Source organism: Schistocerca nitens, chromosome 1 (assembly GCF_023898315.1).
Source record: "Schistocerca nitens isolate TAMUIC-IGC-003100 chromosome 1, iqSchNite1.1, whole genome shotgun sequence".
In the NCBI taxonomy this organism is placed as follows: domain Eukaryota; kingdom Metazoa; phylum Arthropoda; class Insecta; order Orthoptera; family Acrididae; genus Schistocerca; species Schistocerca nitens.
In genome coordinates, this window is record NC_064614.1 from 468,918,417 (window position 1) to 468,945,617 (window position 27,201).

At 42.0% G+C, this 27,201-nt stretch overlaps 1 protein-coding gene across 3 annotated transcripts in view; it reads right to left on the bottom strand.

The window, feature by feature from the left end:
* LOC126236026 (uncharacterized) overlaps positions 1 to 27,201 on the bottom strand; it is a 332,303-nt gene that overhangs the window by 126,967 nt on the left and 178,135 nt on the right. The window contains exon 2 of one of the 3 annotated variants that reach the window (XM_049945051.1): positions 3,009 to 3,132. In XM_049945051.1, coding sequence (XP_049801008.1) covers positions 3,009 to 3,132 — 124 coding nt within the window. Of the gene's footprint in view, positions 1 to 3,008; positions 3,134 to 27,201 lie in introns of those variants that run through there. The other 2 variants (XM_049945069.1, XM_049945060.1) reach the window with 2 other exon arrangements.

Here is a 27,201-nt window from a genome sequence, read left to right on the forward strand (position 1 = left end):
ACCTTACCCAAGCTGTATGTCTGAAATTTTGGAACTGACAAGAGATTTTTTTCTTTTTACAATTGAAAATAGCTGCTCACATCGGTAAGTACTTCCTAGCACGGAAATAATTTAATGTCCAAATTTTAGAGCACTTTCAAACCTGGAAAGCAAATGTTTATGAAATTTTGGTATGCCAACTTCACTAAATTTTGTCTTCAAACTTGGATCACACTGAATCTCAATTACTGTAATTGGCATTTGATTAGGTACCGATTCTACGTCAGTGTTATAAATCGAAGAGAAAAAAACACAACACTTGTTTTCCCGTACCAGTGCACACTTCCGTTTTCTTAAAGAAACTTGCTCTACGGGCCTGACTGCAGCAATTTCTGAAGGAGGAGTCTGCAAAACACCTCAGTTGCATCTCAGAATTTCAGAATTTGGGCCTGTTGTGGTAGTAGCCTACCAAAATATTTCTTCAGTAGTAAAAGCGCTTGGAGAGACTAATGACTAGATAAAGGAATTACAAATAAAAAGTTTACAAATGTGGAAGTCACGATGAATTTTTTTATCCACATGTTCCCTTGGTTCTAAGACTAGTACACTACGTGTCTTAGCAGTTAGCTGACAGATAATTAGAAAAAAAATCATAAAGTTCTGACCTAATTTCATCAGTCCTAGATTAAATGTCTGGTTAACAATGCTCTCATCAATGCAAAAACCGAGTTTCATTTTCGCTTGTACTGCTGGAACAAACTAATTGTATGTTAGGGGGTACTTTAATGTAACAGGATCCTCCGTGAATGTTACACTTGTAGAAAGGCTGTGCTTGCAAATGCCCCAGTTTTTCTTCTTTTTCCGTCATTGTCATTGCGCGAGGTGTCTGTGGAATTACCCAATCAATGGAAAAATGCTCCTTTCGGAACACAAAAAAATGTGAATATGTTCCTGTTAATTTTAAAAAATTGACTGAAAATTGGAGTACCAGCTGCCTCATTCTACCTTCCTCAGCACGTTTAAAAATTTTCCAAAAAGTTTTGACATGCGAAAATATTCGTTCGTGTTTTTAACATGTAACTCCCCTCAAACTCCTCTTACTGTAAATCACTCATACCCACTGGTCCACCGCTGCAAGCTGCTCACACCCATCATCTCCCGGTCACATAACTTTATAAGAATCATAAGAATAGGAGCTTTGTAAGCGACTTGCTTCGTGGATGATTTGCACTTATTTATGATTCATCCAGCGAATCTAACTCTCTACAAATTTCGTCGCTATAGATACTGCATATATTTTAAGGAAAGTTTGTGTTTAACGTTTCATTCTTGTAGATAAAAATAATCATCTTGGAATTATACAATAACATATGTTAGAATTTGTATATTGTGTTACACCTGGTTGATTACTTTAATCTTAAAGATTATGATCAAACGCCAACTGTGAACCCTCAGGTCAGAAGATGATCATTACCTATGATTGAAACTAGTTATCAATCATTTATGTCATGCAAATGGGATTGTTAAAACGAACTTCCTTTTCGAGCAGACGGCTTTTGTTTCGGTTCTGATTGTGTTTCACAGCAAACTTTTTATCATATGAGTTACTTCTGCATTCGCCGCACTCCTTGAATTTAAGCACAGAAACTTCCACAGATATGTAGGTAGAGTGTGCCCTTTCACTTTCAACGAATGGTCTATGACGACATATTCATATGAGAGGAAAGAGTTCAGTACATTTAATGTAAAGAATTACCTACAAGGAAGCTTTGTGCTCCATCCGTACCACATTTGATACTACCTTAAATAAATGGCGAAAATTAATTCTTCAGTAATAGTTTGACCGTTTTAAAAAGAATAAGCAGCATTGGTGCACCATTTGTTACTGTTGATGAGAAATGGGTTCCCTACTTCACACAAGAAAGGAAACACCATGGTCTATGACGACATATTCATATGAGAGGAAAGAGTTCAGTACATTTAATGTAAAGAATTACCTACAAGGAAGCTTTGTGCTCCATCCGTACCACATTTGATACTACCTTAAATAAATGGCGAAAATTAATTCTTCAGTAATAGTTTGACCGTTTTAAAAAGAATAAGCAGCATTGGTGCACCATTTGTTACTGTTGATGAGAAATGGGTTCCCTACTTCACACAAGAAAGGAAACACCAGCCTCAGAAGTCGGTGAAAACTGGCATCCTTGTACGAAATAGGTCGCAGTCGGTTATATCTAGCAGGAAAAGTTATGTCAAATGCTTTTTGGGATGCAAAAAAGATTCTGCTTAGTGGTTACTTTGCGAAGGGTAAATCAATAATTGTCAAATACTATACAAGACCTCTGGATAACTGAATAGTAAAACGAGATGGGCTGCAAAAGAAAAGAAAATCATCTTTCATTAGTGTTGGGACGAGACGAAGCTACAGTCGTTCGGACTCAACTGTGGGTTCTTTGAGTGTTCTGAGAGAGGGCTCATCAAACTAAACCACATGAATTATTTTTTCATTGTATTACATAAAGGAATAAAAGATTTGCTAACTTTGACACAGATTTTTGCCACAGGATTGCTCGATACGTTACAACTGTTATTGACTATCAAAGCATCACTTGATGCCCAGATTAACAAACTGTTCTCTTCCAGTGTTCCACATTTAAATGAACAAGTCCATCACGTTGGTCCTATATTATGATGTTGACTCCTTGAGATGAAGGTCATGAACTGGGCAGAACTCTTGCTAGCTCGACACTATATTTATCTCAACGTGATATTGCTGCTATACTAAAGGGAAGGCGTGATCTTTAGGAGCACCTCCCATACATCGTTGCGGATTGCAGTGAGTCCAACTAGGAAAGTATAAATGTCCACGATGATGCTCTTTGCGGCAGACAAATCTGAGAGATCTTAGGTAAAAAAAATTTTGAGACTACTCCTCACTGGTGAAATTTGACATCCTGTGAGTTCCACTTACTTCGATACCTAAAGAATTTTGTGATCGGAAGGTGTTTAAGGAATTTAATGCAACTTACACACCAGTGGCATCTGTCGACGACGCCACAGGTCCAGTACCATCAGCAGGCTTGGTATCGTCAGTGGTGCCAATGTGTGATCTGGCATCCCTCAAGGCTGCACTGTCCACTCTCTGCAGGTCTTCTGAAAAAAAGAAAAAAAGGCGATGTTTCAGTGTTTAACAGATACTGCAATAATTCCCCTGGAAAGAGACTTGACTTACGGTATTTACTACAGTGCAGGAACGTGGGGATGCCGCTGACGAAAGGAATTCTATGTTCAGAGATTTTTGGGGACTCATTCTAAAATATTGTATCTGTGTGTAAATAATCACTTCCCCAATATATTAACGTTTGTCAAACCGTGTACCCGGAATACAATAAGGGATGATACCCATCTATACAAGGCCGTAACATTCGTCTATAGTGCTTGTTCGACGCTGGAGCATTGTAGTGGCCGCGACCTATCTGTACAGACGGATCGACGTCTTCTACTACGAGCCGCACTGACACTGTACATGCTGTTGCATCAGCTTCGATTGTCCAGAAACCATTACTGCCTCTGTAGAATTGGCTAATTCGATCCCTGTGTGCAAAAACACACAGCTAATTCACAAACCTTGAAAGTCGCAAACTTTACTCAGTGCTCTTCACCAGTCCTAGCCGAATCTTCAATGTAACGGTATATTTAACGGGCAATAGAAACTGTACGTTGCCCGCTACGTGAGTTGCAGCCACAATAAGTGAAGTGTTTCCTATACTTCAACCCGTGAACACTGATCAGTCAGAACATTCTGACGACTTACCTAATAGCCGGTATGTCCATGTTTGGCGCAGACAGCAGCGCCAGCGTTTCGTGACATGGAATCAATGAGCCTTCGTAGGTTGCTGGAGGGAGGCGGCACCACATCTGCACACACAAGTCACCTAATTCCCATAAATTCCGGGGAAAGGAGCGATGAGCTCTGACGCCACGTTCAATTACATTCCGGATGTGATCGATCGGATTCATAACTAGCAAATTGGGGAGCCAGCACATCAACTGGAGCTCCCCACTGTCTTCTTCGAACCACTCCATCACACTCCTGGGCTTGTGACGTGGCGTCTTACCTTGTTGAAAAATTCCTTCAGGAAACATGATCCTCATGAAGGGGAGTACGTGGTCTGCAACCAGTGTACGATACTCCGTGGCTGTTATGGTGCTCCACTGCACACATGGATGCCCACGTGAACGTACCTCAGAACATAATGAAGCAGCCATCAATTGCCTGTCCCGTAGTACAAGTGTTAAAGAGCTGTTCCCCTGAAAGACGACGGATTCGCATCCTCCCATCGGCATGGTGAAGAAAGCATCGGGATTCATCAGACCATGCAACGCTCTACCACTGCGCCAAGATCCAGTGTCTATGGTCACATGCCCATTTCAGTCGTAGTTGCCGATGTCGTGGTGTTAACATTGTCACATGCATAGGTCGTCGGCTGCGGAGACCCAGCGTTAGGAGTGTTCGGTGCACTTGTGTTCAGACGCACTTGTACTCTGCCCAGAATCAAATTCTCATGTTAGTTCAATCATAGTTCGTCGCCTGTTCCAGTCTACCCAGCCTACGAAGTCCGACATCTGTAATGACGGGTGGCAGCCCAACTCCACAACCTCTGGACGCGGTTTACGTTGGTTTCACCACGTGCTGAAGACACTCACTACAGAATTCCTCCAATATCCGACAAGCCGTGCAGTTTCAGAAATGCTCGGGCCGAGCCTCCAAGCCATCACAATCTGCCCTTGGTCAAACTTAGATAGTTCGCATGGCTACTCCATTCTACATATGGACAGCACGCTCACTGATACTACATGCACTGTGCGTGTGTCTGACAAGCAGTCATTCCTCGCCAGGTGACGCTGCTATCGCCTGGACGGGTTTATGTCGGTAGTATATCGATGGTCATAATGTTCTGAATGGTCAGTGTACCTCTCCCAGAAGACGAAAGAAACGACACACCACGAAGGAATTGTCCAAACGGGAAGGCAGTCAGTAGATCTGATGTATATGTACAGACAAAAGAATGATTACAATCACAGAAAAAAATGGACGATTTATATTAGCTGAGCAAATCAATAACGCATTGGTCCACTCTGTCTATTACGCAAGCACTTATTCGCCATGGCATTGATTGATAAGAGCTGTTGGATGTCCTCCTGAAGGATATAGTGCCAAATTCCGGCCAGCTGGCGCTTTAGATCGTCAAAATCCCGAGTTGGTAAGAGGGCCCTGCCCGTAATGCTCCAGACGTTCTAAATTGGGGAGAGGATCGGCGACCTTGCTGGCCAAGATTGGGTTTGGCAAGCATGAAGACAAGCAGTAGAAATTTCGCCGTGTGCGAGAGGTCATTTCCTTGCTGAAATGTATGCCAAATATGCTTTGCCATAAAGGGCAACAGAATGGGGCGTAGAAAATATCGTCGACGTACCGCCGTGCTGTAAGGGTGCCACAGATGACAACCAAAGGGGTCCTGCTACGAATAGAAATGGTATCCCAGACCACCACTAATTATTGTCGGGACGTATGGAGGGCGACAGCCAGATTGAAATCCCACAGCCGTCCAGGACGTCTCCAGACTCGTCTTCGGCGTGGAATCTCATTGAATGGAGTAGAATTGTCTTGAGTAATGAGTCCCTCTTCGAACTAAGCCCCAATGACCAGAGGAGTATGTGATGAGAATGGTAAATCTTGTTGTCGTATGCTTCACGAAGAGGGTGTAAATGACTTATTACAGCAGGATAATGCAAGACACCACCCTGCAGTTCACATCACAAACACCTCGAGGAATATACAAACCCTTTACTGGCCTTGCCAGTCTCCTGGTTTATCACCCATAGAGCGTGTCTTGGATGTGATGAGAAGACGTATACTTTCAAACCAGTCTCCATCTGGCATAGTTCGTCAGCTATGTGCTTCAGGCTTGCAAGTAATTCCTCAACATGACATTCATAGTCTGTTTGCTTCCATGCTATAACAAATGCAACAGTATGTTCGTGCGCATGAGGATTACACTTCGTATTGGAGTTGGTGATGGACATCAGTTCCGAATGGAATAAAAGTTTAACCATTTAATATACTTTCTACGATAAACATTTCAAAAAAGTTCGATAAATATCGGAGTGGTGCTTCATGGTGTAACACGGTCGATTTCCGCCAGTTTATGAGATGAACTACTCCAGTAGAAGATCGTAGGATTGACTGACTCGCTCTGACGATTTGCTGAAGTCAGGACAGAGGTTACAGGAAGAGTGTCAGCGCTGGATTGAGATATCGCGTTACCACACATCATTTACCGCCGACAGCTTACCGTGGGACTTACATCGTGTAGAGCTGGAGCCAACTGGGACTTTGAGGGACATTCTGTGGCGTTCAGTGATGAGTCTCTCTTCTGTTTGTGGCGGTCTGATCGAAACTAACGTGTCCATAGATTAACATAGTTAAAAGTCACAGGAAGCAGTGATTCCCTGGACTGATACATCTCCAACTTCTCGAACCATTGTGACAGGAGATATTGATATGACAACCTGACTGATTTGGTAATTATTTAATGGGAACCGAATGCTCGCGAGTATGTGGCAGGAATGGCAAATCCTTTAGTCATACCCTTCATGATCAGGGTACCAAATGACATACTTTGATGCCCTTTTTAAGCCCATTCTTTGCTCGATAGTGTCTTTAAAACTCTTATCACGCCTTCTTTGCCCCAAGTATCTCTTTCTTGTTTTCCCCTAGGCGTTAACTCTGTACGATGCTTCTGGACCAAAAAACTGCAGGGAAGTTCTACAGCGATTATAATTTTTGCCCTTTTATACCGAGGACTCACATGTCAACACCAATGGGCTGATAATATCAAAAACGCCGTGTTCCTGAACAAAAATTTTCTACCATCTAACGAAAGAACGATATTAATACTGCAACATTACCCTCGATGCACGAGAAATAAAAGAAAAATATAATAACGAATATTTACAAAGGCATTTCTGCAGTAATATTAGCTCAAACCTCTAGCTCTAAAAGTTTTTGTCGGTGGTGAAAACAAGATTCACTGGTAAAACGAGGTACTGCCTCAGGGTGCTCTACAGGCATAACTACGAATTAGTAATTGTAATTGATGCATCCATCAACAGATCGAGTTCTTTGTTCATCATATATTGAGGGGGTTCAAATTACTAGCAGGGCCCACGATACCACTCTTACCCGTTTTGCTTACTGGTCTTTTTATGCCACTAGGGTGGTTTCCTGTTGTATGAGGTGGTTTGCAAACGTGGTATGTGTATTTCCACATTTCAGTGCCACAGTTCTCCAAAAAATCCTATCCTAAAATTTATGTGCGTCTTCCACACACACACACACACACACACACACACACACACACACTGAATGACATTCATCGAAGGTTGTTTACGTATGTCTCTTTCACTGAATTTATCTGAAGTAGCGCAGGTTGTTTGTAATCTTGCTTTTGCCGGCCGGAGTGGCCGAGCGGTTCTAGGCGCTACAGTCTGGAACCGCACGACTGCTACGGTCGCAGGTTCGAATCCTGCCTTGGGCATGGATGTGTGTGATGTCCTTAGGTTAGTTAGGTTTAAGTAGTTCTAAATTCTAGGGGACTGATGACCTCAGAAGCTAAGTCCCATAGTGCTCAGAGCCATTTGAACCATTTGAATCTTGCTTTTCAGTGTCATTATGAATCATCTTAAAGATGTAACAGAATATTTCTGGCCTCTTATGTATCTGCGAGTCTTGTCTTTTCTTTCCAATAACTGATTGTACAGTACTCCGGATGAACTTTTCGGAACAGATATAGATCGTTCACATGCATTCGGTGTGTTTTCCTTTTCAACAGCAAAATCCGCAATGCAGTACCCGTCTCCAAGCACACAGGCTTTGTGGCATCTATAGATTCTCACTTCTTTGATCCCGCCAAAAACCAACGAAGGGAATCGGATGCACTGTGGCCAAACTATCAGCCGATGTTATCGGGCGACTTCTGGCGACGGTTCGGCTAAAGCCGATATGTCACCAGCCGAAGTTGAAGCGCGGGCATTTGCAATCAGAGCCTGAAATCCTCTGTTTATTCCAGTACACGGACCACTTTGGTTTTGTGCAGGCTTTACTTGCCACACGCTGATTAGTGTCACTCGTCTTTTCAACTGCATTCCATACGGACAACTCCGAGAACCCTCAGACCAATTAACTCTCACCCTCCCAGAAACAAGTTCGCAGCGTAATTAAACAAGTGGGTGATTCAGAGAGTATGGAAGTGCCATCCGCCACATTTTGTACTCCAGAGGAGTGTATACAGGGCACGAGACACAGCTAGACAGAAAAATAAATTCCGCCGCGCTGTAAACACAAGCAGAATTTCTGGCGGATGTTGCCAACATCGCGCTGGCGAGGTGAGTGGGTCGTATCAACAGAGGTCTGCAGTCTCTTGCACAGACTGTGGCACAGATTAGCAGCGCGGGGCGTCTGTGAATCACAGTTTATATCTGTATCAGCATTTCCAGCTATAGTCTTCAGCTCCGACTGAATTTGACAATGACTATGTTGCATTAGATTGATACAAATTTTTTATTTGACACTGAATGCATTAAAGGAGATTTTATTTCTCTATACAAAGGTGGTCAGAAACGGTGAAAAGTTTGTGAGGGTGTTGCAGAGTCGTGCTGAGAAATAAATGTCAAGAAACAGATTCGATACGTCGCGAAACTGCTCAGGCTTTGGATCGGGTTCGATCCTTACTATTGTCCCACGTTAAAATTTTGTATCGCTCTCTTGTTCGGTTTTAGGAAACCAAACGAAGAACAAGTTTGCCGACACTGTCTCTGACGGGCCGCATGAATTTGCATGCGCAACGATGTGATTGGTTAACTTCAATGCTAATTAACTCGGAAACAGGACAACGTATTTTTTCTTAACAGTTACTTCTTGGTACGGCCTACCCTGCAACTCCTTTACAAAAATTTTCAGACTATTTCGGATCACCATGTATATTCGGAGTACCAGAGAGACTATCTACAAGTTAATGAGAGCATATATGAAGATAGTAACTGTTCTCGAAAGAGCAGATACCATTGATGACCGTGCAGCTTCTCTAAGATACATGATAATTAATTGCAACCCTCAGCTGCCGCCAGGTGTTGTTGATATACCTTCGTCTGTGCGAATGTGCACAGGTTGCACGAACTCTTACGGAAATCGTCACCTTAGTTGGAGCGAGTACTGAGTGGATGGAACATTACGTATGTAGATTGTGGATAGCTGGGAATGTGGGTCTCACGGGAAGCGTGCAAGGTGTAAGCCCCTGCAGTCATGCTACTCATCTGTGTTCTCGGTGGCTCAGATGGATAGAGCGTCTGCCATATAAGCAGGATATCCTGGGTTCGGGTCCCGGTCGGGGCACACATTTTCAGCTGTCCCCATCGTGATATATCAACAACACCTGTCGGCATCTGAGGGTTTCAATTAATTATCATTTATGTAATGAGAGCATGTTGGGTGACAATGCTTTACTGAAACAATAATGAAAAACTATTTCCTGCGAAAGTTCAGTAGATAAATAAAACTCACACTGTCAACATTTGATCAGTGCCGTTGTTAGATCTCGTTCTGCATTTTATTAATTATATCTTGTACAAATGCAAAAGAGTGAATTAGTAAGTTGTGCACTCTTTTCAAAATATATAATTCCAAAACTCTCTGCATTATAGACTCTACATATTGAATCTTTTATATTTAACTATCTTAAAGTGAGGCAAAAATAATTTCCAGTGAAAACTATTCTTCGCCCTAATGCAGGCTTCTTCCACGTCCATATAAATTCGCAAAATGCTTTCCCACGATGCTGTACGAGTAGCACCGCCAGGAGAAAAGATACTAAGGTAATGGTTCAAATGGCTCTGAGCTCTATGGGACTTAACATCTGAGGTCATCAGTCCCCTAGAACTTAAAACTACTTAATCATAACTAACCTAAGGACATCACACACATTCATGCCCGAGGCAGGAATCGACCCTGCGACCGTAGTGATCGCGCTATTCCAGACTGAAGCGCCTAGAACCGCTCGGCCACAGCGGCCGGCCGAAGGTAATACCTCTACAAGTTTCAGGGTTGATGAAGTGAAATTATTCTACTTTTACGGAGTGAACCCTATGTCGATTACAATAGGATCTGAATAATATGGGGCCAAGAGTCAGTGATGGAGTTGAAGATCTGAGTCATTCAGTGAGGCATGTTCAGCAGCGCGTAAGTCCAGGTTCAAATTCTATACAGTATGGAGCTTTAACCACTCACATGGAATCAACGTAGCGCGTACCTCGCAAATGAGAAGATGAATTTCACCTCATAACTCTCTCTCTCTCTCTCTCTCTCACACACACACACACACACACACACACACACTACACAGCGGAACAGACCACGTCGACTTAGAGAGGGAGAGAGAGAGAGAGAGAGAGAAAGCTGTTCGAAATGCTCAGCCTGCTTGTCCCAGACACGTTGAGCGCATACGTCTATGTAAACCAATATCAGGGTATTAGTAAGGTAGAGACGTTTGAGAGAAATTCTGCCCCATAGCGGAGTCTTCCCACCAGACGACTGAACAGTTTTATTCTTTCTGGAAAGCTGTTAGTCGATATCACTATGAGAAGAGCGGCATGGACGTAAAAACTGGATTTAAGTTCATATTAAAAGGAAAGCTGTCATCAGTCTGGAGACTGGTTTGAGCAGCATAGTGCTTTAGTAGGCATGGTCCTGTTGCAGACGGTAGGACGATGCCTTCCACCGACCTAAGTACTGACAAATCCAATTAATTATAGGTGGACGTACAATTTAACGTGGTTCTGAACCGTGGTTCTGAACCGCGCCATTTCAGTCCCTCCTGTACTGTAATTTCTTGAGGACTTCCTTTAACAGTGTCTCCCCCTCCCCCTCTCCCCTCCTTCTTCGTTACTACTTGTAGAAATATTCCTCTTTGACGTTTCGGGAAAAGCTTGGCTCGTATTTTCTGTACCAACAGACTCCGTTGTGTCCAACTGTAAATGTTCTGTTGTTTCAGATGGTGAACCAACAAATAGATGTCGCGTTCCCCATGAGTTTCAAGAGCTGTCTCGGGAGCAGCTCCCCCATCGCGGCACCTTGAAAGACCCCCATCTCGGACATTTCTGAGTTATTTGCTGTAAGCTGCGCGACTTTGATTACAATGTCATTCTCACGATCGTGTCGTTTGCGGTTTGTTGCCTCGACATTGCTAGAATGAGCTGTGCTTTCATCGACAGCCATATTAATAGCCCGGACTTAAGTGTTAGGCAATGGACCAGTATTTACGGTTCCTAAATCGTCATAACTCTCTCCAACCGCTCCCGAAGCCGGAAACACAAGTTCGTTTAAAACATTCCTACTGCATTCAAGCGTATTGTTTACGGTCTCGTCGTCATTAACAGCAACTAAATTAGTTTCAGCTGATGTAGCTTCGGACCTTGCGTCTAACGGTGAAGCACGTTCCTGGAAACCGGGACATCTCTGCCTTTAATCTAGCCTTCACATCTCAACGATGTGAGGAGTCACATTTATGTAACGTATGCTTCATAGCCCACAACACTCATTATAGACGGGATCGGATTTTTTAAATCTTGGTAGACCTCATTCCATTTGGAACCGGGAACGGATAAAAATCCTCACAGGCTTCGTTCCGAATTACATGAGTGTTTCCATAATTCTGCAGCTTGAGCTTTATAGGTTCGTTTGAAGCTTAGGGATTGTTAAGAACATGAAGTATTTGTTAAGCTGGCTGAACTTCGAGACATAGCCTGTTACTGATGTTAACTCAAAACTATCAGCACATTCACAGAGTACTGGCTCATGCAATAAGTTAGAACAAAGTTTGAGGGTGACTTGTTGGTACTAAGTTGCATACTGTCTATTTGGTCTCCTTTTACCTGCACATAGGTGGTTAACAAGTTCTGAACTATTTCGGGAACTGTTGGCCGCTAGTTGTCCTCGGCGAATTCCGATTTCACTTTATTCTGCCTGCGGTACGTTACCATAATAGTTTATACATTTTAAGACACTTAAGAAAGTGGAAAGTAATATCTCTTTTCGCGTAACGCAGCTGTGCAATAGACACTACGCGAGACGGCATTTGTAACACGTAGCCGCGTGACCGAGCGCTATGTCCGTCGGGGCTGAACTGCAGCCGAGTAACAGTTTCGCACTATGTGCACTTAAAAGATGGAAGTAACTGGGGATAAATAGTGCAACTGACCACAGGCTACTGGAATATGCAATGAATGAAACCTTGGGACAGATATCTGGAATTTGAGGCGAAATTTAGCTTCTGAAACGCGATAGTAGTTCTTTTCTCACAGGCGGAAAAAACCGATTGATAACCGGCTAATGGTATCTGGAGAAGAGGGATACGATATACCGTGCAGAAATGGAAGTAGGGTAGGAACGAAGAATTTAAATAAAGTAGGGAACTAGCGGCGGTAAACTGTCAAGATGTCTTCGGATCCAAAGCCTAGTTTGAAAAGGACAAACGATATATAGTACATCAGCTATCGCACGTGTTATGAAACTGATTACACCTCAGTACACCACTGTCTTGCTTACGGTCCCATAAGGCACTTTGGTGAAAATGGATGCAGAGTATCATCACCAGTGAGTTTAGCTATCATCTGACATAGTTAAGCATATAATTATTTTTAAATTTATCCATGTTATGTACGCGAAGCAATTGCAGATGGGAAAATAGATAAAGAATATCATAACCACTGAGACAGGCTAACATCTGACAGAGTTAAGCACATAATTATTTTTAAATTTATCCATGTTATATGTGCGTTAATTGAGGACTGTGACTGTACTGTAAGATTTTTATGAAACAATATATACTGCGACAGACACTTGTTACTAATCTGTTACTAGCACGACGCGTTTCTGCAGCATACTACTATCATCAGGTGCATTTATGGTTACTTTTGCATTGTAATTAATATGAACAGAGGTTAGTTTACTTTGCTATATGTGCCAGTGAGATTATGTGTCGAAAAACACACCTGTTCAGGAAGATAAATATGTTATAGTCTGTACATTATGTGACAAGCATGATTACCAAACGAAAATGTAAGTAAATGCGTTAACAAAGTGACTAATCAAGTTTATCACATAATGTATACACTGTAACATATTTATCTTCCTCACTGGCACACACAACATAGGAAACTAACCTCACTGCATATTAATTTCAACGTAAAGGTATCTGTAAATGCGCCTGATGATGGCACCATGCTGTCGAAAGGCATTGTGCTAATAAAATATTAGCAGCAAGTGGCTCTTGCAATTTGTATTATTTCATAAAAATATAATTATTTCCTGTTTGCTTGAGTCCATGATTCTGTAATATTTTAGACTCAGCTGTTATTAAAGCTGTTAATTCGTCACCATAAGCCGAAATCATGATTGTGGTTCAAATGGCTCTGAGCACTATGGGACTCAACTGCTGAGGTCATTAGTCCCCTAGAACTTAGAACTAGTTAAACCTAACTAACCTAAGGACATCACAAACATCCATGCCCGAGGCAGGATTCGAACCTGCGACCGTAGCGGTCTTGCGGTTCCAGACTGCAGCGCCTTTAACCGCACGGCCACTTCGGCCGGCAATCATGATTGTGGTGAATAAACAAATAACAGTTCAGATGGAAGACATTGTCCTAATCAAAAATAAAGGCTATAAGTTACCGCATTCAGTAAATATTTTGATACATGTGATACTATGCGTTTATTCTTTTTCCATTATTCCACTGCGCCTTTCTTCCCTTCTCCTCTCTTTTTTATTGTTAAATTTCTTTTTTATACTACATGATGGCTTATTTTAAGGTCTATATTAATGGCTTCATTCTTAAAGTAATGGCGTATCTTCAAATTATAAGAAACTAGTGTACAGTTGCGTCAGTTGTTGGAACTGTATTCCGCATGTAAATACACACGGTTCACATTAATAATCAAGGTACGGAACGTATATAAGAATAAATAACGGCGAAAAATACGACCTACGTCAGTTTCCATTTGGGAAATGAAAAACCAAATAGATCATCATCAGAAATTTGTAGAGTGGTCGATTAACGTTCCTTTTATAGCGAAATTAGGCACAAAATACGGATGGAGATGAAAATCCTGATAGATGAAACCAGTCAGGCATTGATTTAGAACATTAAAGGGTGAACCAAATACCTGTTTCGATATGCGGAATGGGAACTGAAAACCCATATATGTACTGTCTCGCTTGGTCTCTGCCGGGAGCGTTTCTGAGACATCGGGCGAGTCTCGGGAATTTGTACGAAAAAGAAGTGAAGAGTGGAGCAACATCTAGAAACGTGGAAGCGACGCTGAGAAGTCAGCCAATTAACTGATAACGCCTACCACCTACAGCGACGCGTCTTAAATTAGAGCCAGGAAGTCCGGCGCAGTTCGATGGATCCCGTGCAGGCGGCGGTGATATTAATACTTCTACAGAGATGAAGGAAGCGCAGACCAGACTAAGCCGGAATACGGACTTCTGCTGAGTGAGTGGTCCGTGTTTGTGTGCGCTGCAAGGCTTGCTGTTCTGACCTAGTTCCGTCAACCCACGTCGAGACTTTATTCACCGGTTTCCGTTGGGAATCCAACGAAGTGCAGTATTTGAAACACACTTTGGAAAGTAACCGTGGTTGCAGTATTAACAGTGAAATTTAGATTCCTGGATGGAATGGCAGAAATTTTCTCAGAGATTCTCATAAGAAAGCATGATCACCAGACTTTGACTCGGTACCACACCATCATTTACAAACGAAAGTAAGATTACATAAGACATAAAACTAAATATACTAAATATGTGACTGGGCTGAGGATTTGTTTGTAAGGAGAACCAGCATGTTATTTTGGATGGACAGTCATCGACAGAAGGAGAACTAACTTTAAGAGTGCCACACGGAAGTGTGTTGGGACGCTTCTTGTTCATGTTGTATATAAATGCTAGCCCCAGACTGTTCGCAAATGACGCTGTTATCTATAATGAAGTAGCTGTCTGGAAAAAAGAAAAAAAAACTTGCTTCAATATTGAGTCAGATATCGTAAGATTTCAAATACTTTCAAGTACTGAAAACTTACTTTAAATCTTAAACTAGCTAAACTTCATCCAATAGGCTTCGGAAGACCCATCGGTACCGACCGACCGTTGTGTCATCATCAGCTGATAGGCGTCACTGGATGCGTATATGGAGGGGCATGTGGTCAGCACACCGCTCGCTCGGACGTTGTCAGTTTTCGTGACCGGTGCCACTACTTCTCAGTCAAGAACTCCTGAGTTGGCCTCACAAGGGCTGTGTGCACCCCGCTTGCCAGCAGCGCTCGGCAGACCCGAAAGCACACCTATCCAAGTGCTAGCCAAGCCCGACAGCGCTTAACTTCGGTGAACTGATGGGAACTACGACAAGGCTGTTAGCTACTTTAAATCTACAAAAAATGTAAAATTATGCACTTAAAAAAACGATAAGATTCAGTCTATGGATATGAAATGCAATGATCACGTAGTCTCAGTCGTACGCAAGGCAGGTGACACACTTCATTCATTGGCAGGATACAGGAAAAAGACAGCCAGTCTGTAAATATGACGTCTTACCCCCTTCCCCCCCCCCCCCCCCCCCCCCGCTCCGTGTCAACCTTGGACCTTGCCATTAGCGGAGAGACTTGCGTGCCTCAGCGATATAGATAGCCGTACGTTAGGTGGCAACCACAACGGAGGGGTAGTGAGTGGTTCCTGAAGAAGAGCAGTGATCTTTTCAGTAGTTGCAGGGGCAACAGTCTGAATAAAAAATAATTGACTGGTCTGCCCTTGTAACATCAACCAAAACGGCCTTGCTGGTATTGTGAAAGGATGATAGCAACGGGAAACTACAGCCGTAATTTTTCCCGAGGGCATGCTACTCTACTGTATGGTTAAATGATGATGACGTCTCTAGGGTAAAATATTCCGGAGGTAAAATAGTCCCCCATTCGGATCTCCGAGCGGGAACTAATCAGGAGGATATCTTTATTAGAAGAAACAAAACTGGCATTCTACGATAGGAACGTGAATGTCAGATCGCTTAATAGGGCAGGTACGTAAGAAAAATACAAAATCAAATAGGGGTAACGCAGTAGTGGGTTTAATAATATTAAGAAAATAGGAATGCGGGTAGACTACTATGAATAGCATAGCGAATGCATGATTGAGGCCAATATAGACATGAAGCTCACACCTATCACTGTAATACAAGTTTATTTGCCAGCTATCTCCAAAGACGATGAAGAGATTTATTAAATATATGATAGATAAAAGAAATTATTCAGATAGTTAAGCGAGACAAAAATTTAACTGTCATGGACACTGAAAATCGGTCGTAGAAAAAGGAAGAGAAAGTAGTAGGTGAAGACAGAGTCGGGGAAAGGAATGAAAGAGGATGCCAACTGGTAGAATTTTGCACAGAGCATAATTTAATCATCGCTAACACTTGGTTTAGGAATCATGAAAGAAGTTTGTATACGTGGGAGAGACTTGGAGACACCGGAAGGTTTCAGACTGATTATATGACTAAGACAGTTTTCGGAACAAGATTTTTAATTGTAAGATATTTCAAGGAGCAGATGTGGACTCTTATCACGATTATTGGTTATGAACTATAGCTTACAATTGGAGAAATTGCTTAGCAAATTAAGGAGATGCGTCTGGATAAGTTGAAGATACCAGATGTTATTGAGAGTTTCAGAAGTAGAATTAGGCAACGGTTGACTAGAACAGGGTAAAGGAATATAATAGATGGCGAATGGGTAGCTTTGAGACATAAAATAGTGAAGGCAGCAGAGGCTCAAATAGGTGAAAAGACAAGGCCTACTAAAAATCCTTGGATAACACAGGAGGCATTGAATTTAATTGGTGAAAGGAGAAAACGTGAAAATACAAGTGAAGAAGCAAGTGAAAGGCAATACAAGCGTCTTAAAAAAATGAGATTCGCAAGTAGTGCAAAATGGCTGTACATAAATGGCTACAGGACAAATGTAAGAATTGGGGAGCATAAATCATTTGGGGAAAAATAGGTACCACGTACAGGAAAATCAAAGAGGCCGTTATAGAAAAGAGAATTAGTTGTATGAACAGCAAGAGCTCAGATGGAAAACCAATCCAAGGAAAACTAAAAACTGGAAGGAGCATACAGAGGGTTCATACAAGGGAGATGTACTTGAGAGTACTATTACAGAAATGTAAGAGGAAGCAGGTGAAGATGAGATGGGAGATATGGTGCTGCGGGAAGAATTTGACAGAGCGCTGAAAGACCTAAGTCGAAACAAGGGCCCAGGATTAGATGCCATTCCATCGGAACTACTGATAGCCTTTGGAGAGCGAGCCATGAAACACTCTTCCATCTGGTATGCAAGATGTATAAGAGAGGCGAAATACCCTCAGTTTTCAAGAAGAATATATTAATTCCAATTTCAAAGAAAACAGTTGTTGACAGGAGTGAATATTACTGAGCTACCAGTTTAGTAAATAATGTTTGAAAAATACTAACACGAATTCTTTGCAGATGAATGGGAGAACTGGTAGAAGCCGACCTCGGTGAAGTTCGGTTTGGATTCCGGATAAATGTGGGAACATATGAGGCAGTACTGATCCTACGACTTACCGTAAAAGATCGGTTAAGGAAAAGCCAACCTACGTTTATAACATTTATAGACTTAGAGAAAGCTTTTTGCATTGGAATACTTTCTTTGCAATTCTGAAGGTAACAGGGGTGAAATATAGGCAGCAGACGAATATTTACAATTTCTACAGATACCAGACGGCAGTTATGATAGTCCAGGGGCATGAGAGGGAAGCAGTGGTTTAGGAGGGAGTGAGACAGGGTTGCAGCATATCTCCGAAGTTATTGAATATGTACATTGAGCAAGCAGTAAACGAAACAAAAGAAAAATTTGGAGTAGAAGTTAAAGTTCATGGAGAGGAAATATAAACTTTGAGGTTTGCCGATGACACTAATTCTGTCAGAGACAGTAAAGGACTTGGAAGGGCAGTTGAACATAATGGACAGTGACTTGAAAGAAGTATATAATATGAACATCAACAAAAGCAATACTAGGGTAGTGGAATGTAATTGATTTAAATCAGGTGATAATGAGGAAATTAGATTAGGAAAAGAGACACTTAAAGTAACAGATGAGTTTTGCTGTTTGGGCAGCAAAATAACAGATGATGACCGAAATAGAGGAGATATAAAATGTGGACTGACAATGGCAAGAAAAGTGTTCCTGAAGCAGAGAAATTTGTTGACATCGAATATAAATTTAAGTAATAGGAAGTATTTTCTGAAAGTATTTGTGCGGGGTGTAGCCATGTATGGAAGTGAAACGTGAACGAAAAACAGTTTAGATAAGAAGAGGATAAAAGGTTGGTTCAAATGGCTCTGAGCACTATGGGACTTAACTTCTGAGGTCATCAGTCCCCTAGAACTTAGAACTACTTACACCTAAGTAACCTAAGGACAACATACACAGCCATGCCCGAGGCAGGATTCGAACCTGCGACCATAGCGGTCGCGCGGTTCCAGGCTGTAGCGCGTAGAACCGCTCGGAAACACCTGCCGGCGAGGATAGAAGCTTCTGAAATGTGTTGCTACAGAATAATGCTGAAGATTAGATGGGTAGATCACGTAGCTAATGAGGAGGTGCTGAGCAGAACTAGTGAGAAAAGAAATTTGTGGCGCCACCTGACCAGAAGAAGGGATCAGTTGATAGGACACATTCTGAAACATCGAGAGATCACCAATTTGGTACTGGAAGGAACTGTGGAGGGTAAAAATTGTAGAGGGAGATCAAGAGATGAATACAGTAAGCAGATTCCAAAGGATGTAGGTTACAGTTACGGAAATGAAACCAGCATGGAGAGCTGCATCAAACCAGTTTTTGGATTGAAGACCATAAGGAAAACAACAGTTTTCAAGTATGGGGGGCTCATATCAAATAGAACTAAGTCGGGATATTGATGGTATACGAAGGGCGGCACGAATAGTCTCAGGTTTGTTTCACTCACTAGTGAGCATAACGGAAATGTTGAGAAACCAGAAGGTAGACATTAATTATCTCGCGAAAACCCTGCTTACAAGGTGTTAGGAATCAGTATTAAGTGAAGAATCTCTTCAGCCCACTACTTGTTGATCCCGTAGGAATGGTAAAGGCAAGATTAGACTAATCACAGCACATACAAAGGCGTTTAAGCGCTCACTCTTCAAAATGGTTCAATGGCTCTGAGCACTATGGGACTTAACATCGTAGGTCATCAGTCACCTAGAACTTAGAACTACTCAAACCTAACTAACCTAAGGACGACACACATATTCATGCCCGAGGCAGGATTCGAACCTGCGACCGTAGCTGTCGCGCGGTTCTAGACTGAAGCGTCTAGAACCGCTCTGCCACTCTGGCTGGCCGGTCACTCTTGCTGCGTCTTATATGGTATTGCATGGGGGATGTACTATGTGGTACCATGCTAAGTACCTTCTGCCATGCACTTCACAGTGGTTAGTAGAGTATGTCTGTAGATGTAAATGCAATGTTGCCCAGGGCAGGAGGATGTGACGTGCCGTAGAGGAAGAGATGTAAACAGGATAGGAACTAAGAATTAAAATACCGTACAAAACTAATACCAGGAAACCGTCAGTCTCGAGAGTGACGCCCGCGTCATAGACGGGACGATAAATCTTTATCCTCCTTCCATCTCAGTTCGGAGTAATTTTTGTGACTTCAGATGTGAAAGTCTGAAACGTGTTGCAAGATACAGCACTCTCCGCTACAGCATGTATAGCCAGGAAAACTTGACTTATTAAACAGGGACAAAATAGTAAATAAAAAGTACTCAACACAGATTGGAAACCAGTAGACCTTGGTATTTGAGTGTTAATACAACCACAGATACAACACCATGTTTCATATACACATTTTACAGTGTCTTAGAAAACGTAAATGGGCATTGTTGTTTGAGGATCTTCGTGAGATAATAAACCATGAGAACTTTTTGGAAGAGGCGCCTTCATTTTCACTAGGTTTCGCAGCAAGTAATTTTGCTGTGCCTTGAAGCAACCGCAGAAAAACAGCAAGTGGCTAGCTGGTATTAAACGTAAACAAAAAGTTGTTACCTGCTGTTGAAGATAGTCGCGCACCATAGCATGAACGAGTTTAAATGTACCGACGTCTTTGGAAGCGATATAAGCAATGCCAGCTGAGAGTAGCTCTTGCAGAGGCGGAAGTGTGCATGCGTGATGCATTACTCTGCAATGCATCACATGTAACGCGAAGCAAAAAGTAAATCATGCAAATGTCAAGCGGCGTAAGAAATCAGAACGGCCGTCTGAGGTCACAGATGCTAGCGTGTCAGGGGCGCGGGCGCCATGCATTTTCACACCAGCGACGTGGCGTCACGGCCGCTCCCGGGAATGGCGCCTTTTGAAGACGAGCCCGCGCCGAACACAGCTCACAAATAGAGGTGTCTGTCTCTGGAGGTACTCTGACTCACTGCAAGTGAGACACGTCTAACATTCTCATCAACAAGTACAAAAAGTACTACATCATCACCGAGTCCTCCGATCAACATTAAAGGCATGCCACACACGAATAATGTTTTATAAATAATACACGTTTCAGGCCGTAGTAAAATATTATCATGACATTTCTAATAGCAATGAGAGACTTTTTCTGTCGGAGCGACAAACGATAGTCTTTTTATTGAATCCCAATACGCTGGTTACCACGCTAATCCTGTCTGTAACCAACCGAAATTGACATTTGGAGGAGAATGACGGTCCAGTTGCCACGTGCTCACTCGTCCAAACATTACACTATTTGATAACTATAGGAAGCGATATGCAGTGTGAAATTCACTATCCAGGTTACATGGCCGATTGGTGCAAGGTTGAACTGAAGCTAAAAAATGGCCCTAAGCTCTATGGGACTTAACTTCTGAGGTCATCAGTCCCCTAGAGCTTAGAACTACTTAAACCTAACTAACCTAAGGACATCACACACATCCATGCCCGAGGCATGATTCGAACCTGCGACCGTAGCGGTCGCGCGGTTCCAGACTGTAGCGCCTATAACCGCTCGGCCACTTCGGCCGGCTTTCTTTAACAAGGAGTTGTTTTGTGCGATTCTCGTAATAGATATATTAACGGGCCTGTACACTCTTTAGAATTACGTTCCCAAGTTCATACACAGACAACACTATCGTCACTGGTGTCCAAACACAGGAAATAGAAGAAAGAGAGGTAAACAACCAGTATATACTATCATTAAAAAATTCTTCATACCCGAAATTACGTTACATGTACACGCAAGGACAACTCCCTGTTTTAGAGAACATAACTGAAAGACAATGAAAAGAAGTGCATTAGATCTAGAAATCTTAACCATGTATGCAGTTTCGTATTTTCAATGTAATGCCATAAGGCGTCATTTGGCCCATGTTTTTCAGAGTAGAATAATCGGCCCCGTTGAAGTAGGCCAGACAAAAACGAGTTCTAAGTAACGTTCAATGTGCCACAAACTCTCATTTCGGAACTCTGCGAACGCTTCCAAAAGGCACGAAGCGTTCGTCGTAAACGAATGCTTGATCGACTAATAGCAACCACCCCACAACAGGACAGCTATCGGCCATTACTTCTAATGATACACGACAGAATCCAGCGATGTGAGCAAGATAGTTGTCTGCGGGCTTAGAGTTGTTTCAGGATCTGCAGTCTCCTTTTAACTGGGTATCGCAGTCTCGTACCAATTCAGATAAATCACAAACGCTCATTAGTGGGTGTATCGTTCGGAGCTGTGCATTACTATTGAGAAAGCAACACCAAGACTGGACGATGATGATTGAAGAAATATGCTCTTTACAGATAAATAACTCTCCAGTTTACAAAATGATTCTTATTGCTCTTTTGTCCGCAGGTAAATTGCTAATCTATGCCAGGAACATAGTGAAAGGGGACCGGGACCTGTTTGACGGCGGCGGTAGTGGTGGTGGTGATGGTGATGATGATGATGGAAGTGGTAGTTTGGCGATGCACCGCGCAGGATGGGTGTGCGAAACTTCACATCTTCGTAGGTGGTCTTGCGAATATTACTTACAAGGGAACCTCCCCATCGCACACCCCTCAGATTTAGTTATAAGTTGGCACAGTGGATAGGCCTTGAAAAACTGAACACAGATCAATCGAGAAAACAGGAAGAAGTTGTGTGGAACTATGAAAAAATAAGCAAAATATACAAACTGACTAGTCCATGCGCAAGACAGGCAACATCAAGGATAGTGTGAGCTCGGGAACGCCGTGGTCCCGTGCTTAGCGTGAGCAGCTCCGGAATGAGAGGTCCTTGGTTCAAGTCTTCCCTCGAGTGAAAAGTTTAATTTTTTATTTTCAGACAATTATTATCTGTCCGTCCGTCCGTCCGATGCGAGGTAACTGCGCCGTAGTATGGGGACGCTACACCTAAACAAACATCGAAACACACGACGTCAGTCGACTACAGAGCACGGAAGAGAGAGTATTCCTGCTAACGAGGCTCCCTGGCTGGCAGTTAACTGTTCGCTACTTTCGACGAGAGTGCAGTAAATGCGTGAGATGTATTCCGTGGGCAATATGAATCCAGCAAAACACAGACACTAAACTTATTATAGTGAACAGAGACGTCAATGAACTAACGTACAGATCATAACTTTGCGAAAATAAAGAAAGTAAACTTTTCACTCGAGGGAAGACTTGAACCAAGAACCTCTCGTTCCGTAGTAGCTGCTTACGCTAACCACGGGACCACGGCGCTCCTGAGCTCACACTCTCCATGATGTTGCTTATCTTGCGCATGGACTACTCAGTTTGTATATTTTGCTTATTTTTTTCATAGTTGCACACAATTTCTTCCTGTTTTCTCGATTGATCTGTGTTCAGTTTTTCAAGGCCTATCCACTGTGCCAACTTATAACTAAATCTGAGGGTGGTGCGATGGGGAGGTTCCCTTGTTAGTAACGCCAAGCGGCACAGAGAAGAGGTACTGGAAAAACATGTGCGACTTGCCAGAGGTGCAGTTCTTACAGACTTCCTTTGCATGAAGGATGGTACCTGTCCACGTCGAGCTGCTCTGGTGAATGAATTTGCCAACCGGTGTGGCCGAGTGGTTCTAGGCGCTTCAGTCTGGAACCGCGCGACCGCTACGGTCGCAGGTTCGAATCCTGCCTCGGGCATGGATGTGTGTGATGTCCTTAGCTTAGTTGGGTTTAAGTAGTTCTAAGTTCTAGGGGACTGATGACCTCAGATGTTGAGTCCCATAGTGCTCAGAGCCTTTTGAACCATTTTTGTGAATGAATTTGTCGCAGGTGAAGACATCCACCGCACGTACTCACTACACAGTTTTCCGGACATGAACCATAAGAAGTATGTCTAGAATGTTTAGAGAAGCCTAACTACCGCCATGGATTCTTCCATATATCCTAAACCTGTTTGGTGTGGACGGGAGTGACTACTAATGGAGCTCCTGACCACCCCATATAGTAATATTTTTCTTTTATGTATATCTTCTGTTTCACGACTTATTTAATTTCATGCTTTCCACACAGTTGTTTGCAAAAGTCTTGTGATTAAGCTTTACCTTGTTTTGTAGCACATGTGATGTCATCTTCAGGAACTATGCTCTTAATTTAAAACTTACATTTCAGGTAATCGATATTGAATGACCGTCGGCAAATTACAGGTCTGAAGTTCTACCGCAGCCAGAAGCGAGTTTGAAGAATTATAACGAGCGAACAGTAGCTATTATGTTACGTAGGATCATGTCTTATTATCGACGATCATGAATGGTAAGATGTCCGAGAATTCCTTACAACAATCATTATAAGGGGATGTTCAATGTTCATATTACGTAACGTATTCACTTAAGTATTGTTGTGTGTATATAAGTTAGCTTGATTTAGAATTTAGGGCCCTAGTATGTTATTACTCCTATTTCTTCCTTTTTAAAGAGATCATCTGACGATGGCTTTGGGCGCGTATGACCGAAGTTGTTTTTGCGCCCTAAAGCAAAACAAAACGATGGCTTGGTAATAACTTCCTACCTGTAATGATATCATTCGAGTGAGCTGAGGTTGAAGTATATAATGAAAACTGTACAGGACGGTCACTGTGTTTCCCTAAGGTGGTATACCTAGTCGGTGTAACATTATTGCTTTAAGCAACCACCAACTCAGGAGTGTTATACAAGACAAATTATGCCTTTAATGTAAACCAACATGGCAACTGTCGACTCAAATTGTCTGACGTGTCTAATATAGGACATAAAATCAGCAAAGGAGTCAGCAATCAACTTTAGCACTTACATACAAAACTTGTGTATAGATAGCAATTTTATTTCATAATTTTCCTCGTGACACGTTTCGACGTCGCCATTATTTAATAAATAAGGAAGGGCTGTAAAAATACAGATACAACGTATTGGTCGCAGCGTACCGTACAGTAAACATATAGTGCCGAAAGGTCGAGCGAGAGAGAAAGAGGGAGAGAATTACTTTCAATAATAATCGGAGAATGCTAAAAATTTCACTGAACACTCAATATAAAGAATGCAAGTTATACAGGCTATTTAATTATGTTTAGGGTCCAGGGATAACATGTTTCGCTCATCTTCGAGTGGTTTTGTTGCATGCACAAGAAAACAAATCTTACTTAAAATACCTGATATTAACTATGTGACAATTTACAACTACGTCTCTTATAATATTGATAGTCACCTCTTGTGGCAAAATGGAGAGGCATGCTGAATTGCATTTTGTTGATCGTGGAAATGCCTGTGTTGGACATAAGACGACATAATTATTTAACAGCATTTCTGCGTGTCATAATTTTTACGCACTTTAATACGCATTCCAATTCGTAAGCAAAGCCTCTGACATGCAAAGGCATACTAAATAATTAGTGCAACATACTAACTAATGTCAAAATTTTGTAATGCATCTAACACAGGCATTTCCACAACCAACAAGATTCAGCTAAACATAATATCAACTATAGAAAAAACAGTGGAGGACGTTTTCACCTTCTCTCCTGCCTTCCCGTCTCCCCCTAACCTATTTTCTCATAAGAAGCGACTGCTCCAAAATTATATTAGACATTGCTGGTAATTTATCAAATAGTTAATATTAGATTATTCCAGAAAATTTTGTTTTTATGAAGAAAACAAAACCGCCTGATCATAAGGAAAACTGGTAGCAATTTATTAAATTAACCCTTTCATACCTGAATTTTTTTCTGGAGGAAGAAAAATTTTTCACTATGTGGTAATGCTCATAGGTGATTTTTTTATGAATTTAGATGGAAGATTTATACAAAAATATGTACCCATTTTCGAAACATACTTTGGCTTCATTTTATGAACTAAAATAACTAGTTACGAAATATTCTCTATTGTAATAGATAGTAAAATGAACATTCAGTAATTCCGATCCGAAATGACAATAACAGAATTCAATTATACAGTGAAATACAGCGAGCCGATCACATCCATGTATTCTGGTGGTCACGAGCTGCAGCTCACTTCTACATTGACTTGCTGATATATTCATTGTGATGCCCAGCAGTTGGCAGCACTTGCGCATGACAAAAATGTTGAACATTCCCAAATGTGTACCTGATGTTTCCATAGGGAAAAAATATTTCTGTTGCAACGAAGACACAGAAAAGTTAATGTACACAATTGTAGCCGGAGGGTCTGAAAGGACTAAGAAAATAAATAGATGATCTGACTGGTAGCAGAACAAAACAAGCAATAGAAGAGAACCAGATGCCAAAGATGTTGGGGAGAAAGTCTCCAGACTCATCTCACGAAGCAGCTTTTGCCTGGTTCTCTAAATTATTTTCCGAACACGCAGCTTCGACAACTACTTGTAAGATGCTAAACACGTCGTAAATAGGCAACTACACTGGCGCGTGTGCAGTATATGGGCACTGATGCTCAGTAATCAACATTCGCTGATGGCAGCCCCGGTGATATCTTTCAGCGCAAATGTAACGAGCTCGGAGGAATTTGGTAGTAATATGAGCGGGAGGGACGCCAGCGTTGCACGACTCCCGAATACAGGACAAAATAAATGTAGTGGACCGTCGGCCGCCACCGACACGGCCATTAACCATTCCTCTGCCGGTGCCGAGGCAGTGCCTGGCACCGGAGCCAGGACCGGTGGGAACCGACCGAAGAGAAAACCAACCGCCACAAATCAACAGAGCTGCAGGACCACATCAGAGTTTATAATATAGAACGTTTGAAAAATCTTTGTCCAAATGTGCCTAGTAGGAAAAGTGCCTATTATTATAAATTCGACAGATAACTGCGCTGCACTTACACACCGAGCCTAGTCCAGTAAAAACTGAAAACCAACAATTTACTGGTTAGGTTATTTCAGGGAAATCATTACCTCGTCTTATAACGTTCATGCTTGCACGCCCAATAGATGCATACAGAAGGCATATCCCTAGAGCATCTTGATTCTTCAGGAACGCGAAAGGAATGTCTCTTCTAGGAAGATATATCTTTTGTGGGTAGTCATCCTGTAGACCGTGGTGAGGATTGCCAGTGAGGAGATGTATTCGAGTGTTGTGCAACATTTCAGATAATCAGGAGTTTATCCCAAAGCAAGGACGCATTTCAGATTATTGTTGTGATAATGAACACAAGATTAGAAATTTTTTAGAATGTTGAATTTTTTACTGAAATGGCTTGCAGTAAAGAAAATGTAATCACGATAATCATACCTAAGACGAACTGAGACTATTAACGTCTATAGATGAAAGTAATGAAGCAAAAAATAAAGTAACTTGCACCTACGTGTCTGTGCAGCAACGAAGAAAGACACCGAAGATAATTGACCTACAGTAGAACATCATTTCAAATTCATACAGACATCACTAAATAATCTCTCCACTTTGCGCCCGGAAGATGTAACATAGAGAGTATATTAGCTATTTTATTAGTGAGAGAGAATTATCTTGAGACTACAAATAAAAAATTCAATTTAAGAACTGTATCTTGTGTGAAAGATGTTACAATTGTGATCAGAGGAACTTTTTGTTCATGGACACAGT